We start from the raw sequence: 20823 nt of genomic DNA, 5'->3' as shown, positions 1-20823 counted from the left end.
CTTCTTCCCTACTTTTTTTTTTAATTTTTATTTTTTTACCCTCTCCCTTCGTGAATTTTGTTCTTTTTCTTGTTTCTCAATCTATTTTATTTTCACACCCCCCTTTTTTTTAATTTTTTTTATTTAACTCCTTTTCTGTTATTATCTCATTTAACAAATTGCTCTGTTATATATTTATATTGTATTATTATTTTTTTTTTACTTACTATAGATCTATTTATTTATTCTTAAAAGTTCGAGGTATTACGTCTATTGGGAGTATTTTCAATCCCCATATTAGCGCCTAAAATCCACCCTCGATCACCCGATAATCTTCACTGGGAATAAAAAGATAAATAATAATAATACATAATACATAAAGGAATAAAATTGGGACTTTAGGAGTTAATACCGCCTTTATCTTAAATATAGAGACCAACAAAATAGGTATTAGGGCATGGAGCAGGAAAACGTCAGAGACGACAAGCTGGCAATACATTAAGCCAGAGTAAGTTGGGGGGGGTTTCCAGGGGAGGGGGGGATGGGAAGGGAAAAGCAAAAAATAAAAGTCCTCATAAACCGAATCCAATAATTAGGAAGAATATAGATCCATCAGTTTCTCAAAGCAGCTGTTTGGTCAAAATAGCTAAAGATAAAATTAACAATAGGCTTTTTTTTAAAACAATAAGAATTAGAGGAGGGGAGGGGGGCGGGAAACTTGGCTAAATATCAATGGCAGACATTAAATTCATATCCTGGAACGTAAATGGTCTGCGTGTTAGGGCTAGAAGAAACAGAATCTTGCAATACCTAAGGGATTCACCCGCACAGATCATTGCGATCCAGGAAACACACTTGAATAAACAGGAAATTACAGATATACTTAAAAAGCTCAAATGGGTTGATACATTTATAACTACGGACCACAATACCAGTATCCGCGGCACAGCTATCATTTTCAAAAAAGCAGCCCGGGCCCAGATCACGAGTTGGGAAATGGATGTGAGTAGTAGATGGCTGATAGCTAATGTTCAATTACATTCGAAGGACACTACTATTATCAGCTATTATGGACCTAATCAGGACGATCCTTCCTATTTAAACACCCTGCAGAACCATTTGATTACCTGTTCCGATCCTATAATATGGGTGGGAGATTTTAATCTTGTCCTAGACCCAAAGCTAGATAAATCCCCTACTTCCAGAGCGGTTGCGCATAGTAATATGAGGGACACACTACTCAGATGTATGTCGAATCTTGGCTTAATAGACCTATGGAGACAAAGGTCTGGCAATGCTATGGGAGTCTCCTACCACAACTACAAATACAGACATAAATCACGGATTGACTACGCTCTATTCAGTCGCTCTATTAAAGATCGGGTTAAAAATATAACATACCTCCCTTTACACCTGTCAGATCATTTTGCTATTTCTTTCTCTGTAAAATTAGATCAGAAGCCCACTATCCATTCCTGGTCTTTCGACCGAACAATTTTATTGGAGGAAGAGGAGAAAGATCATTTGATGTATGAAACAGCCTCCTTTCTAGAGCAAGATTTAGGCTCTACTTCTCTGGTCACAGTGTGGGAGGCTTGGAAGGCCTTCATAAGGGGCTGTATTACAGGAAGGGCCTCATACAGGAGAAAGAAATATGATGAGGGAATCCGACATATTGAGCAAGAATTAATTCATCTAGAAGCATTAGACCAGCTCCCTTCAGACAATCAAGAGGAGAAGACAGAATTAAAAGCCAAGTTAGACATACTACTACAGGAGAGGATAAATAAAAGATGGCAGGCATGCAAACTTGCCCACTTCGAATATGGTGAATCTGCAGGAAAATTGTTGGCTTGGAAAATTAAAGCTGATCAATCTAGAAATTTTATCAAAGAAGTGAGGGTCGCTGGAGAAGTTAATAGTAGGTCAACGAACATGGCCATAGGGGAAGCCTTCAATGAGTTCTTCCAGAATATATACACTGAGGAACTGAATGTTAATGTAGAGGAAAGGAACGAATGGCTGAATAATATAATTCTTCCGGTATTGGAGAGCTCCCAAACGGAAAAAATAGATAAAGACATAACGGAACTAGAAGTTTCTAACACCATCAAGCAATTGTCACAGGGCAAAGCCGCGGGACCAGATGGCCTCCCAGGAGAATTATATAGAGTACTCAATACTACGCTTACCCCAGTCCTTACGAACCTTTTTAATGACATAATGATCAGAGGGCAGACACCACCAAGCTCCTGGGTGGAGGCAAATATAACCTTAATATTAAAAGCAGGCAAGGACCCAGCCGAATGTGGTTCATATCGCCAAATCTCGCTTCTCAATAGTGACTATAAGATATTTACATCAATTTTGGCTGCGAGATTGAGAAGCGAGATTGGGTCGATAATCCACTCTGATCAAAAGGGGTTTATTAGAGGCCGGCAGTTGGCTGATCTAACCTACGATCTGGTGGGAGCCACGGACATTGCCTCAACTTTTGGTCTACCCCTGGCCATCATGACCCTCGACGCCACTAAAGCGTTCGATAGAGTAAATTGGGCATACCTAAATTCAATAATGAATAAATTTCTGCTGGGACCCAAATTTTGTAGGACCATAGGCTTATTATATAACAACCCTAGAGCATCCCTATTAATAAATGGTACACAGACAACTCCTTTTAAAATTAGCCGAGGAACAAGGCAGGGCTGCCCCTTATCCCCTCTCCTTTTTAATTTATATGTTGAACCGTTTGCACAATCCATCAGGGAGGATACCAACATTCCACATTTTACTTTTTCGGGCTGGGAAAAGAAAATTGGCCTCTATGCCGATGACATACTTATTTATACAACTGACCCCACACTGGCATTTCCCATAATTATACAGAAGGCGGAGATGTTTGGGAGATTCTCGGGTTACGAAATTAATGCAGGAAAAACCGAGATTATGGTTTGGAATATTCCAAATCTTCAACTCCCTGTAAAATCGTCAATGAGATACCTGGGAATTACAATAACTAATGACTTAGAACACTTGACGCAAAATAACCTAGCACGTGTTTCGCGAGAATCCCAAATTTTGATGAAAGCCTGGTCCTTCCTCCCACTTAATATCTATGGGAGAACTAGCCTGATAAAAATGAGTATTCTCCCGAAATTTACTTTTATTTTCAATGCCATCCCGCTAGTTTTTGATACCAAACAGCTTGCAAAATGTCAGCAGAATATTAATTCTTTCATTTGGGGATATAAATCCAGCAGATTAGCTTGGAAGAAATTGAGAAGGAGAAGAGAAAAAGGAGGGCTCGCATTGCCAGACCTGGAATATTACGCTTGGGCATTTCATCTAACCCATTCTAGGATGTTACTTAAGCTCCCCTGGGAAAATGCAAATGGGTTTATGTACAAGGCAATGCTACTGGGTTCGGACCTACCAGTTAATGGTTTTCTTTTCAAGTTCGGCCACCAGAAGTTTTTCAAAAAAATCAGGCTAAAGACACTATTGAGCATCTTGAAAGAATGGTCTCAAATAAAGTCCAAGGCCGGAATAGGATACCTATCTGAACATGCACCAATTTGGGACCTACCTGGGCTAGCATCACAAGAAGTCAACATAGTCAAAAGAGTCCTGTCAGACGCAGGGATCACAAAGTGGGGAGACTTGCTGTTGGAAAGATCAATCATTGACTGGGAAATTTTCAAGCAAAAAGTAACATCATCACTCTCCTGGATAGTATATCTACAAATAGGAAGCTGGCTTCGGACTCAAATTAAGAAAAAAGGAATGATGGGAGAGGAGAGTCCTTTAGAAAATATCCTAGTGGAAAAAACTGCGGGGAAAAAGGAAGTTGCACTCTTCTATTGGCATATTATAGAGGATGGTGAGCGTGATTTTAACCTCCCGGAAAAACTTTGGGGTGTGGAGGGAGAACCAGATAGAGAGATTATTTGGGAGGAATCTTTCACCCTTCTTTACAAAATCATCAAGCCAGCATGGTTGAGACGCAACCACTTCTTCACACTTCACAGAGCGTATTACTCCCCTAAAAGACTGTCGAAATTTCAAACAGGGAAGTGCTGTTGTAAATGCTCTTTACCAGCAGCTTCAGACCTTCACATGTTTTGTGTGTGTCCAAATATAGCCACTTTTTGGCATGAAGTCAGAACAACACTTGAATCTATTCTTGGTATCACGATTACGTGCACATGGTCTTTAATATTTTTTGGACTAAACCACAATATTAAGGGATTAGAGAGAGATTTTCTGTTTTATGCCATCTTACTGGCAAGAAGAGAAATTTGTAAAAATTGGGTCAACATAAATCCCCCAACACATGCAGAGTGGCTGTCTTCACTTTATGCAACATCAAGGCTGGATCTATCGAGAACATGCAGCCCTCGATCGCTTAAATTTTGGGACTTTTTGATTGATTGGACGAGGGATAGTTAGACAACCCGGGGTTTTTTTTTTTTTTGGTTTTTTTTTTCCCCGGGTCCGATGATTAGGCCTAAAATCTCTCTGTCCTATATGGTGGTATCGTATAGCTACGGGACATCTGGCCGAACTGGTCTGAAGGGAGTATGTCCATCCAAGCTCTGTTGGTGACACTGAGGCTGACTCTCAGGGCACCTGGAGCTCAACATTGGGCTCCGAGGGGCAACGGGGGGGTCGGTCCTCGTGTCTGAGAGGACAAGACCATTGTTGGATCGACTTTTTGGCTAATGAGGACAATAAAAAAATTAAAAAAATAAAAAAATAAAAAAAACATAACATAACATAACATATTGTTCAGTCTTTGTGGAGAAATGTTGCAGACTTTGCCATGTATCCTTGTGTCAACAAAAACAAACAAAAAACAATAATTGAGAAAGTCCCCCTCCTGCCATAATGAGGAGGTCTTACCCAGTGTGCTATTTGAATGATAAGGGTGAAAAATATCACATTAAATAAGGGTAAGGAGGTTTCTAGTTTTTGTAAGGATATTAGGGGCATATTATCAAGAACGGCGTTAAAATTATCGCCGCTTTAGCAGCAGGAATCTACCGCCCAAGCGGCGATAAAGGGCTTGATAATATGCCCTTGTGAATTCCCATAGAAGCCCATGATCTGGTGTGAACATGGGCTTCTATGAGAATTCACAAGGGAATATTATCAAGCCCATCATCGCCGCTTTAGCTGCAGTTTCCTGCCACTAAAGCGGCGATAATGTTAACGCCGTCCTTGAAAAGATGCCCCCAAGCTCTCTCCGTAAATACTATTCAATAGTGCGTTACCAATGTATCTAATGATGTAAGTCAGCCTTGTGCACATCAGCAAGAAACAGCCAGAACAACGAATCCTTAACAACTAGTGTATTAACCAACGAATCCTTAACCACGACCTTTACTCGAACCACGACCTCATTAACCCCTACTGTACAAGAACAAAGACCACCTGAACCACGACTTACTAAACCAGAGGTAAATGTCAAAATGTTAATAATTAATCTTAAATGCAAGTGCAATTATAACAAAATAATTTGGAATGGGGTGTTGATTTTAAAACCAGAGGTAATTGTTAAAATTAATAATTAATCTTAAATGCAAGTGCAGTAATAATAAAATCATTTGAAACGGGATGTTGATTTTTGGATATATTTAATAATTTTGGAATGTGCAATATTATGTAAAAAATGTATTTGCACATTGGAGGAGTGTGGCTCAATGGTTAGAGCGGCAGACCCTGATGCGGAGTTCTGGCCAGGGACCAGGCTTCGAATCCCGCCTCGGCGGGGTCTCGGGCTCAATTTCCTCGGACCTGTTAATTCTGGCCTCAGTGCCTATTCTAATCACGGGCCCCATGCTGCAACTCTGGGCAATAGCTTGCTTAGCCTCCACACTGGCCCCAACAGCCCTAAGATGCCTGGCTTCACCCTGGGGATGCCCAGGAGTGGACACTTTACAGGGAAAGCCAGGAGGGGTTCAACAGCGGTATGAGTATCAGTGCCAGGAAGCCGAATAGGCGACACCGCAAGGTGACAGTCTGGTGACAGTGCGCTCTATAAGTACCATGACATTTACATTTCCTGGTTTTAATTACGAAGGAGAAATATTAATTTGTTTTAATTTAGCTTGTTAGTCCAGTAGATGGCACTGTTGTTTTGCTTTTCAGTGATGTGATTAGAATCAGTCCTCCATGCTCTCTGGTTATTGAGTTAAAAAAATACATCGCAGCCAAATACAGGAGTTTGTGCAGAGATCTAGGGACAATAGTAACAACAAGAGAGAGAGGGAAGAAGGGACACCCTCAGTCCCCCAGGCAGTTGTAGGTAAACGAGAGAGTGTCAACAGATAACACAAAGAATTAGCACAGGTTCAGAGATGAAGATCTTCCTATAAGGTTCACATTGGAAGTCTTGCAGGGATTTAATAGAAGCCCTCAATCACCACCCTGGGTGGTGACATGCTTCATCATCGGGCCCACCAGGAGAAGCCAAATGCTTCCCTGGTGTGCTACAAAGCCAGGTTACTGCGGAGCATGTTTTTGTTTGTGACAGTGATGTGAAAAATACGTGAAGTTAAGTGTGATTTTGCTGTAGGAAATGCTCACTCATTTTGGTAGCTGTTTTGCGACATCTAATGTTGCTACGATGTTCGCAAATACGTGTTTTAACCTTAAGGGTGGTCATGCCCACGTATCTTTTTGAGCAAGGGCATGTGATAAGGTAGATCACGTTATTTGAATTACAATTGCTGTGTGTCCTTTGTTCCCATGTCTTTCCAGGTTCCAATGAAAGTTGTTTAGAGGGTGTTGTCAAATGACACACACTGCAGTTTGCACATGGGTAGTGTCCAGTTATAGGGGGTAGACCCCAGGCATCTGTGATCGATCTTTCGATAGGTGTGTTGGACACTCTGAGTCTGGTCTTGTATGTACTAAAGAGTCTTTGAGACTCTTGTCTTTCTTAAAAGAAAACAGTTGTTTCTCCCATGTCCTTTTATTGCTGTTAATGATGCTCCAGTGTTTATTTACCGATTTTTTCATGGCATCTGATAAACTGCTGTAAGTTGTAACACATGTGAGGAGTATGCTAGATGGTTCTTTAGTGATTTCTTCCAGTAATGCTTCACGTGGTTGACTTCGAGCTCTTTTGTTACCTTTGTTAAGAATTTCGGTAGGCTATCCTCTTGATTTCAATTTTACAGTAAGTTCATTTGCTTGTATTTTGTAGTCACAGGTGTCACTGCAATTACGCCAAATCCTCAGGTACTGGCCATAGGGAAGGTTTTCCCTGAGAGGCCTCGGGTGAAAGTTGGAGAACTCTAGCAGGTTGTTTTTTGCTGTGGGTTTGTAGTGTGTTCGGGTTTTGAGATTAGTTCCTCTCACCATGATGACTAGATCCAGGAATACTACTTCTTGTTTGTTGAAGCAGTTGGTAAATTTGAGATATGGATCGAGAGAATTTATCCAGATGAAGAATTGTTCAAGGGACTGGACGTCACTCTTCCAAATCAGGAAGATATCGTCAATGTACCTCCTCCATAATCCTATGGAGGAGGAAAAAGGATTGTTGTTGGGCAAGATGTATTTGGATTCGAAGTCGTAGACATAGAGTCCGGCTACGCTAGGAGCAAATGTGCTGCCCATTGAAGTACCAGTACGTTGGAGGTACAGTTGACCTTTGAACTCGAAGTAATTTTCTTTGAGAGCCATAGTTGCACAGTTTAGTATGAATTCTTTGGGTGTTGTGTATTCCCATGTGATGGAATCTAGAGCTCTACCAAAGACTCTGAGAGTATCATCCTGGGGGATGCTTGTGTATAAACTCTCGATGTCGAGTGTCACAAGAATGATGGAGTTTTCTTCAAACGTCATGGGTTCCAGTAATTGTAAACAGGTTTTTGGTGTTTTTCAGATACGTGGGTGTGTTCTGTATTGAGATAATGGTCGCAGAACGTTGATAAGGGCGCAAGAAGTGAACCGATCCCTGACACAATGGGTCTTCCGGGGGGAGGACTCACATTTTTGTGAGTTTTAGGCAGGGTATAAAAGTATGGTGCTGTGGTACCACCTGCCATCAAGTAGTCATCTTCATGTTTTAAGATCCATTCATTGTCTTCTGCTTCTTTTACTAAGTCATGTATGCGTGACTTTAGATCTGGTGTGGGATATGTGTTTAAGGGAGTGTAGTTGATCCTGTTGTTCCGGAGACTTGTGCACATATGCTCATAGTCAGTTGTATTTTGGATCACTATACCACCTCCCTTGTCTGCTGGCTTGATAGTTATGTCTTTATCATTTTTTAGTTGTTCAAGGGCCTGATATTCCAGGGCTGAGAAGTTCTTGAAGTGGTTGGGCGTTGGGAGGGTTTCCATGTAATTATACACTGCCTGTTCAAAGGCCGCTATTTCAGGTGGTATCGTGTGTGGGGGAGGGACAAATGTTGACTTCAGTCTGAAGTTTGTATCAAAAGAGGAGGAATCCGTTGTTGAGTTTTCTTTAGACTCGAAGAAAGCTTTTAGCTTAAGTTTTCTAAAGAACTCAGCCAACTCACAGTGGAGTCTGAATTTGTCAGGTGTGGCTGTCGGAACAAAGCCAAGGCCTTTTTCCAGGACCTTTGTTTCTATTGGACTGAGAACTTTATCAGAAAGATTGGTGACTAAACTCCTAGTGCACTCGCGATCGGTGTTGATGTTTTGCTACGGGTGTGGTTGCCCACGGGATCTTACGATACCCAAGTTACTTGGTCGTTGCCTCTTCTCCTTCCTCTCCCCCTCCCGCCTCTCTCTAAAAAAGGCATCTGATGTTGATTCTGGGGAAAATGGGTCTGCATATAAGGATTCCAACCCATCATTGTAAATGGTAGTGGTTGTTGAAAGAAAGGTGGAGGCGGGCCATTCCCGGGTGGACCATAGAGGGGCCACCTTGGCTGTTAGTTATAATAATTGGATCTGCCTCTGCCTCCTCGTCGGCCCTTCTGTTTTTGCCCTTGGTAGTTTGAGCTATTACTACCGGTTGAGGAATTGCTATCAGAATCCTCTGATTTGTTGGAATCTCTTGAACTCAAATTTTTGAGATCTTTTTGAAATTTTGTAACTTTGGATTGCGGCAGTGAGTCTTTGTATTCGGTCATTTCTTTGTTGATTTCATCCAGACGTTTTTTATAACCAGTTATTGTTGTTTTGAAATGTGACTCTGTTTTTTGGATTTCTACCAGGAGGGCCTCTGAGAGGCGTAGTGCGGTTTTTATTATCAGGACCAGCCAGTCCAGAGTGCAGTGCCAGGCTATCATCGCCCATTCTTTTCGAATAGTTGCATCATTAAGGAATATGCGTGTGGCATTGGTAACGAGAAGACCTCTCGGTGCAGTGTTTGTTGTCAAATATGTAATATTGTTCTGATACGGTCACGTTTTTGTTCTGTAAGCGACTTCCTCTCTGAGGTGTGTGAAAAGGCTTGTGATATTGCCGGGTCAGCAAAGAGATTAGGATCAGCAAGTAAGGCATCTATCTCTTCCTCAGTGTAGGTGAGTCCTAGGTTCCCCATCCTTAATGAAAGGTAGGGCATAATAGCAAAAAAAGCAATATGGGTTCAAGGACCACAGTGCTGATCAGCTCTCACAGCTGTGCGCTGCTAAATCAATAGTAACAACAAGAGAGAGAGGGAAGAAGGGACACCCTCGGTCCCCCAGGAAATTGTAGGTAAACAACGAGAGAGTGTCAACAGATAACACAAAGAAATAGCACAGGTTCAGAGATGAAGATCTTTCTATGTAAATGTAAATGTACAGGAATTTATATAGCGCAAATCACCGAGCGGTTTCTAAGCGCTTGCTTAGGGAACCTGTCCTGGTATTCCCCTGTGAGATAGCCCCAGCAGGGTATCCGCAAGGTGAAAGCCAGGCATCCCGCCGCGAGGGGCCGTTGTGGAGATTAAGCAAGCTATTGCCCAGAGTCGCAAAGTGTGAACCCGTGAATCGAGTAGGCACCGGAGCGAGAATTGTCGAGTCCATGGACATTTTAGGACTCAAGAACCCACCGAGCCGGGAATTGAACCCTGGTCCCGGGCTGACCTCTGCTTCCAGGTCTGCCTCCTCTAATCAGTGAGCCACACTTCTCCACACTATAAGGTTCACATTGGAAGTCTTGCAGGGATTTATTAGAAGCCCTCACTCACCACCCTGGGTGGTGACATGCTTCATCGTCGGGGCCACCAGGAGAAGCCAAATGCTTCCCTGGTGTGCTACAACACCAGGTTACTGCGGAGCAGGTTTTTGTTTGTGACAGTGATGTGAAAAATATGTGAAGTTAAAATTGTCATAAGCTGTACCAGAATTTTTTTTTTATTGAACGGTCAGCCTGGCAAGGTTAAAATATGTGTTGGGAAATGTACCAATTAATGTATTGGTTATTTCCACTCAAGGTGGAGTCGACATGTTTCAGCCCTTATGTGTATAGTTACTGGGCTTTCTTCAGGACCATGTATTTTGTGTACCTCTGCGGTGTGGGTGCGCTAAGGTTTACCCTACCAGAGGACGTGAAAGTTAAAATTCAATGTGTAAAAATGGTGCAAAAATGTGAACAAACCATCAATTAGTGGGGATTACCTCTGTTTTAGAGGAACCTGTATAGTCTGGAATAAACAAAGACATACAAACACAAAAGACAAACAAATAGTTAGAGGAATCTCAACATTGTTGTTGTCTGGAAGAATTACTCTCTGGACGTGCTTTGGCTAGTCAAAAAGACGTGACCGTTTGTGCAATACATGCTATGTTTAAGATCATGAAATGATGCTTTTAGCATGCGAAATGGCAAGAAAAATTGTCCGATAAACTATCAGACAGTGGTTGTAACTATAGTGAATTACGATCAATTGGCCAGACGGTTGAGGCCCGTGGGAGTGTGTATACCTTAAAGGTATTGATTACCTGGTAGCCACTGATTCTCACTTGTACAGAATAGGATCCACGCCCCATAGGTCTCGGGAGGTGGGTGGGGCGACAATGGCACACCCTACAAAAGGACAGAGATATGGTGAAATTATGGATAGAAACGTAAAGAGAGCCAGTTACTTAGCTCAGTAGTAGAAGATGGAGGCTGTTCTTACGCCCGCAACGCCCTGCACCCGCTCGGTACCTAACGTCTCCTGCAACCGGACCTCGTGGATGGTCTCGAGGAAGCAGAGAAACGCTAAAGAAGGCTACCGGCCGGTGTGTGGGCGCGGTCGGGGCAGCAGCAACTAATCCCGTGTTGAAGCCAGGTTGAGGCTTGGATTGTCAGCCAATCGCGCTTGCGTGTACCAGAACGAGGTCTGGAACGCAAGCGCACTGTGGAGGTGAATGAGGATATCGGCAGAGCGAAGCCTGTTTGCCAATTCAGTTTGAATGGCACAAGGACGACGAGAAATGTGTGGTAAACAATTCTCTTGAAGTAGTATACTTCGTGAAGGATTTGGAGAGTTTAAAAATTCAATTAATTATAGAAAAATTATTTTGAGGAAAAATTATTCTTTCCAGAGTAGGGAGCAGCATGACTTACAAAGACAAAACAGAACAATAAAGATTATAAATTAGCAGGACTAGTTAGTTTCAGGTATGCCAGAATGGTATCTTGACCAATGAAGTTACACTAAAGGGTGTGGGGAAGGGGGGGGGGGGATTGATCACCAGCTGATTGTCAAGTGCTCATGGGTTCAAGATAGGAGACACTAACGTCTTAATATAGAGGACCATGGAATCTGGTCATTAAGACCTGTTAGGTGGGTTCCTAATCTATAAACCCAACGTTGTTCCTTTTCAAAAAGAACGCTGGCAGTGTTCTTGTTGGTAGTGACTTTTTCAACGATTGTCCAATGTAGGTTGTTGGGTGTGTGATTTTGCTGTAGGAAATGCTCACTCATTTTAGTAGCTGTTTTGCGACATCTAATGTTGCTACGATGTTCGCAAATACGTGTTTTAACCTTACGGGTGGTAGAGGAAATCCATTAGAAGAGAGATGAAAATACCATCTGAAAAATAGGAGGCTGAATATGACTCAGCTGTGAAAATTGAATAAGCCTTAAACCCTGATTCCGTCTGGCTGACATAATTTCAAAGCACCTATGAAATAGAAGGAGAGGGGGATTTTGTGGAACACCCAAGACAACAGTTCTTATCCAAAAGGATAAATGAGGAAAACTTTGAGTAAACTTTAATCGTAGTCATTGACAGCCCTTCATTGGACATCAAAATTGCTAAACAAATTCCATATACGCATGTCTCACCATTACGAAAAGCAGTACTTGAATTTGGCTTCCTGTCTGTATTTCTCTTTTCAATGAACTGTTGATTCTTTTTTTGAATCAAGAATTAAAAGTGACCATCTTTAACAGACTGTTTCAATTGACCCCTTGACTGGTAGATTCGGTAATATGAAAAATTATACATTTTCGTGGTTTAGTAATTTGTTGTACAGTACGTAGTGGCTTGGCTTTTGGTGGTGATTTAGCCTTCGTGGTTTAGGCATTCGTTGTTTAAGTGGTAGTTGTTTAGTCATACAACCCACATCAACAACTTTAAAGACCAAACTCCTCAATCCTACATTTCAGACAAAATATGTATAAGGCTGCCCCTGTGGTAGAGACACCTTCACGGTTTAAGTGATATACAGAAACTAGCTATAGCTGGTACTTCTCACTCTTTTTTAAGTGGCCTTTAATAATATCTTGGAAGGTCATAGTTAGACCAAAGCATTAGGTACCACTTTGTACAAAAGGTGATGAGTATGTGAAGATTAATGGTGTGGATTTGTACATATATCACTACTGTGCAATCAATTATTCTCAGCAAATTGAGATCAAGAGGAAAGGAATATAAAAATCACCTCTATTTCGAGGCACCTACCTGAGCGATATAATGTTGCTCCCATGTGGATACAGTTGGTCATCTCCCCAACACATTCAACAAATCCCTCGGACTCACAGGTCAGGGCACCCGTCACAGCACAGGTGGGACACTGCACTCCATTCAGAGTGTTGTTTTTGGGCGGAACTGTACAATACATAAAGGGAAAGCAGATCTCTGTTGATTCTTAGGGTTTTCCATACACCTGTCTCAATATGCAATATATATTCCATAGAGCAGCATTTGCCAAACTGTCGTTTTGTGGTGAGTCACAAATGTCCTGCTGTAAATCACATTTAAAACTTGTGCTTGATTTGTACCTCACTCCTCCGCAGTCCTAATGGTAAAAATAGTGTGTTTGGAAAGTAAATGCAACATGACCCCAGCTGATAGGAGTGTACATGTTCCCAGTGTTGTGTGCGTTCACAGCATTGTCCAATTTAAATCATGTTATAGCAGATTAATAGCTGACATAGTTCAAAGTGCTCATATTGCCCCATCTTCCACGAGATCAGAAATGGTCAAGTATTTTTACCATTAGGAATGGGGGGGAGTGAGTTGCAAATTTAACACAAGCTTTGAGTGTGAGTGACTCTGACTCATTCCTACTGTCCTTCCAGTGAGACTGGCCTGAAAGTCATTAAAATACACTGCCTGCATAGGTAGGTTCCACCCTTGCCCTGATCAGAGGAGTGTGTAGTTGACAAGACAAATACATTGCAGGCTGCAGCCCTAAACTCAGGCCAAGGCAAATGATCTGCAAAAACAACAGAAAAGCAGATGCTGCAAATTTATCAAGGTTAAGAGTACTGAGCATCATCTATCAAAGGAGCTCGATTTTAGCTAGCAGCCCCAACAGGAATCAGAAGCAAACTATACCCACATTTGATTGTCTTTAATACAAGCGGAAGATTGTGCATGACCAGGCCATAGCTCAACTCCTTGTTTAGGAAGCACTGCCCAGAAGAATGAAAGCAAGATCTAAATGAGCTGTGCAAAGACTGGAATATAATATTAACACAAACAGACATCACAATACTGACAGGTCCAGGACATACTGACTACACCACCTCTACCTTTCAGACAATGGAAGTATTAGCGTTGGAGCTCGGTCGGGGCAGGTGTTGATACAAAAAAAATCTAGGAACATCTGCAACACACAATCAAGAATAAGAATCACCAGTAAACGGAGGCTGAGAAAACATCCCCTCACTTTTTAATACCAGTTTATAAGAATAACTCTCCCAGGTTCTCTACCAGTGTGAGTATCAACAAGAAAACGATTGAAGAAAATGTGAACTGCCATTAAATCGGGGTGGGCGGAACTCGCAGAATTTCCCTCTGGGGAATTCTGCTCAGTTACACGAAAACTCTGCGTGATTCAGCATAGCTCTGCGATCAGCTGGAAGTCAGCGTGTCACGCTGCTCGTGCTGATCTGTAGGACTGGGAACTTGTTCCTCGCCGAAAAATCTGTGCGAACAGCAGCACGTGGGGTGCCAGCGGGCGCTGCACCTCGAATTTGTTTTGCTGCCTAATTTACAACCGGTGGTTGAGAAATAAACATTAGCTAAGGGGGATCCCTGCATATCTCATTTTTAGACCTAACTTCGGCATTTGCCTGCATCAAGAGACCCAAGCTGCGGTCTATCCTCCTGGATCTGGGCATGGACGAATATTTGGTGGTTTTTCTACACTCCGACCTTTGCTAACATTACCGCTGAGATGAGATATAATAAGGCTCCAAATCTACTGCTGCACATCTCTACACCGACAACACAGTGTTGCCTGCCAGAACTGCTGTAGGTCTTTAAAAAAATCCTTTTTTCTAAATCTGATACCATGATGATCGCTACTCAGAAGGTTGTTAGGTGTAAGTTAGTCTAAAGGGGCAGAACTATCAAATGTTTCAACTTTCCCCTCCTCGGGTGTGCTGTTTGATAACAGAGGGTCGTGGGTTGCCCAAAAAGCACACACAAATGTTTGGCAAGGGCAGTGGGGGCAACCATGGACTTCAGAGAGATTAGGGGCTAAGCCTGTACCTGCCCTGATGAAGGGATTTAGAGATAAATATATCCCATGGCCATGTATGGATGCAATGTGTGGCGGGACAAGGATGTGAGAGACTTGCAGATAGTGGAAAACAAATGTATGCTTAGAATCCTTGCCGTCCCCCCCACACCCCTGCACCCCTGCCATCCTGATGCACAAGGGGCTTGGCCTAAGATACATTTCAGATCCTATCGCAGTCACGCCCTTAATGCGTTGGATGAGAATCTGGTTAAGTCTAGCTCCTACTTTAAGTTACCTTGTAATACCGAACTGTACTACACTTGAGGGGGCTCTTCGTTAAGGTACATCATGGAATAGATGAGGCAGCTACGTTGCCCTGATTTGTATATGAACCACAGGCCTTTACGCCTTAGTGGCATTGGGAACATTACACATCTGTTTCTGGCTAGGCAGCAGGAAGAAAGGGAGGGTATGGAACTTGCTAAGCCCTCGGTGAGAAAATATATTAAACTGAGCTTAAGCTTGCAGGTGCAGCCCTATTAGTCCCTTCTTAACAATGTTCACCATCGCTTCTTACTAACAAGATTTAGATTTAATTGTATACACTGGTTATTAATCTTTCGCAAGGGCTTCTTGAAGTCAGCTGCCTTAAATACATGTCCAATTGACAATTTCTCTGAGCAGGACACCTTGCATTTTATATTTTTTTGCACATTTTCGGGCACTTTGCGGAAAAAAATTATCCTTCCGCTGCTTAGATCTAGACATTTTGTTCAAGTAAGGCCTGCATTATTGTATTTACAAATGCTTTTTCTCCCTTGGTTTGCTTCGGGATTGCAAGTTATTTTTCGGGAGCAGTAAGACTCAGGAAGAAGATACCTATGGTCCAGCAAGTCTGAATCTAATTTGAGTCCCATGGAAATTATTAGTATTTATTTCATGAAGGAAAACTGTAGGGCTTGAACCTGATGTTTTTTGATCATGCCAATGCACTGGCACACTTACACTTTATCTGCTGATTTTTACATCCCCAACCATATTCAGTATTCCATTTTTTTAATAGTGAGTTTTATTTTCTCGTGTAAAAGTCTTAGACATTTGTATTCATGTTCACTGGACCTGCTAGGTATTTACAGCTTTTTTTGTAAAGCGTATTGTATTTTCTCTATGTCTTTGGTACAATTGTTTTACCTTGTGTGCTTTTATGGCCTTTTTTGGCCATTGAGCACTCGAACAGTCCTACGCCTTTGTTTTCGCCAATAGTGGTGGTGCCAGAAAAGGACAGTGGATACGCAGTGCACATCTGTGTTGCTGTACCCCAAGCTAACAAAGCAATCGATAGAGAAAGACATCCTGGTCCACACATAGCTGGAATTATCATATGGCTCAACAGTGCCAAAGTCTGTTCCCATCTTGACCTGAGCAAGAGATACCAACTCGAGGTGGGAGAAAACCATAGGTACAGAGCTACTTTTTCAACTCATGTTGGTTTGTTCAGGTAATAAAGGCTGAGGTTTGGAATGTCGTCTGCTGCAGAAATATTTAAGGATGGCATACGTCAAATAATTCAACCTGTTATGCATGGTTTTAATTACGATGATGACATGCTGCTATTTGGAGCAGCACAAAATGAGAATGACAAAGCTCTTACACAAGTGTGCCATTTACTTGCTGATGCAGGTCTCACTCTGAATGCAGATCCGTGTAAGTTTCACAAAACCAAACTTTAATTATTTGAGCACACATTCTCTGACCAAGATAAAGTGCAAGCACTGTCTGCTATTAGCACCCCATAGGATGTCACCATGCAGAGCTCCTTGAATGGCCAGTTATTGCTCATGCTACATTTGTTACTTTGTTACTATGAGTGCTCCATTGGGAAACGTGACAAAATAAAGTGTCCCTTTCCAGTGCTCTGCTGAATGTGATCAAAGCTTCAAAAGAATACAACATGCAATTCAGAATGTAACCAAGATTTGCCTATTTTGACCTCAAGTTACAGGCTGTCATCACAGTAGATATGAACCTGGTGGGGTTGGGGGCAATCCTTGCTCAACCTAGCGGTTATTTGACTGCTCAGAGTCATATTGTGGCCCATGCCAATAAAATCCAGTCTGACACAGAATGTGACCAGTCTCAGAAAGAGGCGAGTCTAGCTATAGTGTGGGCCTGCAAACATTTTAATGTGTTTCTATGGGGGAAACATTTCACTACGATTACAGACCACCAATCACTGCTCACTATTTTTGGATACCATACTGCCAATATGCCCCCTCGCATTGAGAGGTGGGGGTTGTGACTGCAAGAGTATTACTATACAAATGTACACATGATGGGTAAAGATTAGAACCCTGCTGATTACTTTTCACGAGTACTGCTACATCGACACAGTTACACATCCAAAACAGATGAAGAGTGAATAAATGTCATTTTGAGATCTAGCCAACCTGAAGCCCTATCGATACTTTCAACTCAATGTGGAAAAACAGTGCTTGACCTTTTGGTGAAAATTTTGAATTTCAAAAATGTTTAAATGTGCATGACCAATGAAGGTGTGAGGGGCTCGAGAACAGTGATACCTAAGAACCTAATACATTGAACTAGCCCAAGAAGGACATTGTGGCATGTAGCCATCTAAAGAGTTCTAGGAGACCGAGTGTGGTTCCCACGTCTAGATGAGCAAGTTGTGAGGGAACTAAAAGAGCATCACCTCTGCAACTGCCTTTCCCCAAAAGGGAGCAGCATCCTTTGACAATGTCTGACGTTCCTGCACAGGCTTGGGAAAGAGGTGCGTTTGATTTCTTTGGGCCCTTCAGAAACCGACATGTCATAGTAGTCATTGACGAGTATTAACACTTTCCTTTAGTAGAGGAGATATCATCAATAAATCAATAACTCATGGCAAGATAATCAAGTGGCTCGATGAGATCTTTGCAGCGTGAGGTATCCCCGCCCGTCTCAGATCTGACAATGATCTGTCTTTCAATAGCAATGAATTCAAGGAGTTTCTAGCCAGACTAAATGTCAAGCATCAAAACAGTACACCTCTGTGGCCCCAAGCCAATGCTGTTTGGGAATGATTTATGGGTACTTTAATGAGCATTGATGGAGGGGATTGAGTAAAATAAAGCCCTGTGTTAGGCCCTCTGTGGGCATTGTTCAACTCCTCACTCCACAACTGACCCTGCCACCTTGCTATTTGGGAGAGCCATCGAAAACAAACCTGCCACAGGGGACAATAGCATGATCCTTGAATGCTGATAACATTTGGGTCACAGACACTTCTTGAAATTGCTAAATGAAAACATACCCTAATTGGTGTCGATTAGCCCAGGAAACAGTTTTCAATGAAGGTGTATAGGGCCTTGTCTAGCGGTGATGGCACATCGTCTCGGAAAGTCCATCACACATCACACTTCAAGCACCAACCTTGACAATTGTCAGCTCTAACAATTATGAATGAGGCAATCCAGTCTAACAGTCCACATCAAGCATCAGAACATGTTCCATAAGTGCTTGGTCAGAGTACCTCTTAACCATCTCATACCTTTTGACCTGGCCAACTAGTGCGAGCACCTCAATGACTTATTGAAGAAAATATAATGTGACTGATGTTTATACTTTTTATTTCACAAAGTGGAAGATGTAGGGTCATGAGACTATGTCCCATAGGACCCTTGCTGTTCTTAGTGCACTCAACAGAGGAATTAAGTAACTTGCTGGGAGGCTACAAAATGACTTACAGAGACTGGCTAGGCAGGTCAGAAGGAGGAATTGCTGTCATCCACAAGGACACCATCAGGTTCACCGTATGTTCTGATGATCCCCTCTCACCCGATATGGAACACTTCAACTACCAACTACATATGAACGCCAATTCAACCGTCGGAGGTATCCTTACCTACAGATCACCTGGACCCTGACTGTACTTCTGCAACACCGTTTCAGAAATCATTACCCCCTCAGATTGGAATCCAGACATTACCCCCTCCTCAGCGACCTCAATTTCCACCTTGAAGACCCCTAAGAGACCAACTCGGCCATTCAGCCTTCCCAGTCCCTCTGCAACTCACGTGCCAAATTCTTTCACACCAAGATTGCCAACATCTACAACAACTTTGAACACCAATCACCACAGCCGGAACTCCCTGCTCCTCCCACCAATCTCCCACCCTACATCCTGACAGACTGGATACCTCACTGCACCACAAGCACAACATCTATCATATCCTCCATCCATTTTGGACCTCTGACCAGCCTTCACTCCCCCACACCTTCTACCTCAGACACAAAGAAATCAGACCCCCACTCACCAGCAGCATCAACTCAGTGTCCAGCTCCACCACCTTCAGAAACCTGGAAGCACGCTGAAATGAAATTCCCTCTGAAGAATCCCAGAGTGAACCCATCCAACCTCAAGAACAACGCCCCATATTGCTCATCCCCTTCCCAGCCAAGGTAGTTTAGAAAGCAGTCAACAGCCAACTCACAGACTACCTAGATTCCAACTATTTGCTCGACCCCTCCCAATCTGGCTTCCGCTTGAACCACAGCCCAAAAACCACTATTATAGCCATCACGGATAACATTAGAGCAATTCTTGACCACGGCGAGCCAGCAGCCCTGATCCTCTTTGACCTGTCAGTGGCCTTTGATACTATCTCCCACCACCTCCTCATCCAAAGACTAGAACACATCAGCATCTACAGCAATGCCCTCAAGCTGCTATCATCTTTTCTCACAGGACACACTAAGAGAATTGTATCCCACTGTACTGTACACTTGTGACCCAAACAGAATCTTCTGTGGCATACACCAGGGATCCTCACTCTGCCCCACACTGTTCAATTTCTGCATGACTCCACTGGCACCCATCGCTCACAAACACAGACTCAACATAATCTCTTCTGTTTGGACAATACCAGAGCAAACTTCCAGAAGGCCATGACAGATGTTATCGACTGGATGAGAGCCAACTGTCTCAAATTCAACACTGACAAAACCATAGTTCTCTTCTTTGGAAACCCTCACCATGTGCTGGTTCCAGGTGGCCCTCTACCCTTAAACCAGATCCCATCCCCACCACCCACGCTGGCAACCTTAGAATCATCTTCAAAAGCGAGCTCTCCATGACACGACAGGTCAACTTGGTTGCTTTAACCTGCTTGAACACCCTCAGAATGCTCCATAAACTCTTCCTATGATTCGCAACCAACACCAGAAGAACTATAACTCAAGCCCACTTCAACAGTTGACTTGACTAGAGGAATGCCATCTACGCCGGAACCATCACCCTCCTCCTCAAGCACCTCTAAACAATCCAGAATGCAGCAGCAAGAATTATCCTGAACCTGCACAGAAGACCCCACATCACCACCACCTCCATAACCTATACTGTGTTCCTGTCTAGAAGAGATGCTACTTTAAGCTGTTCACGCAGGGCTTCAAAGCCCTCAATAACAGAGGACAGGAATACTGGTAAAACCGCCTAATCTTCCAACAGCCCACCAGAAACTTGTGGTCTGCCTCCCTGCCCCTCGCCACCGTCCTCCACATCCATCATACCCGAGGACGCCCTTTCTCCCACCTTGCAGCTGAAGCCTAGAATAAATTCCCCTTCCATCTCCAACCCACTACCTCCTTCGTCAAATGCAGGAGTGGACTCAAAACCTGGCTGTTTGAGTAGCTCCACTTCACACAGCACCTGGATAGCCCTTGGGGTGATAAGCGCATGCTACATGTACTGTTTGATTCATTTATTCATTTGAATGCTCTTGGGCTGGGGAGGATGGCACAGATGCAGAGCAGAGCAAAGCCACATTTGTCAGCAAAACGATTGAGGTATAAGGAACTAGGGAGTGATTTCCCACAAGATCTGCTTCCTTCTCTAAAGAAATCTTCTCACAGATGACAGTAGTAAGTACAGCAGCATACCTGCCTGCTGTGATAATCTAAGATTACAAAAGCCTTC

At 42.8% G+C, this 20823-nt stretch overlaps 1 protein-coding gene across 1 annotated transcript in view; it reads right to left on the bottom strand.

Annotated features, from left to right (window-relative positions):
* LOC147700985 (phospholipase A2 inhibitor and Ly6/PLAUR domain-containing protein-like) overlaps nt 1-20823 on the bottom strand; it is a 52684-nt gene that overhangs the window by 26101 nt on the left and 5760 nt on the right. Inside the window, exon 3 of the mRNA XM_086929287.1 lies at nt 12842-12988. Coding sequence (XP_086785413.1) covers nt 12842-12988 — 147 coding nt within the window. The remainder of the gene's footprint in view (nt 1-12841; nt 12989-20823) is intronic.

This window comes from Lissotriton vulgaris, chromosome 7, assembly GCF_964263255.1.
Source record: "Lissotriton vulgaris chromosome 7, aLisVul1.2, whole genome shotgun sequence".
Classification (NCBI taxonomy): domain Eukaryota; kingdom Metazoa; phylum Chordata; class Amphibia; order Caudata; family Salamandridae; genus Lissotriton; species Lissotriton vulgaris.
This window is presented reverse-complemented; position numbering and strand designations above follow the sequence as displayed.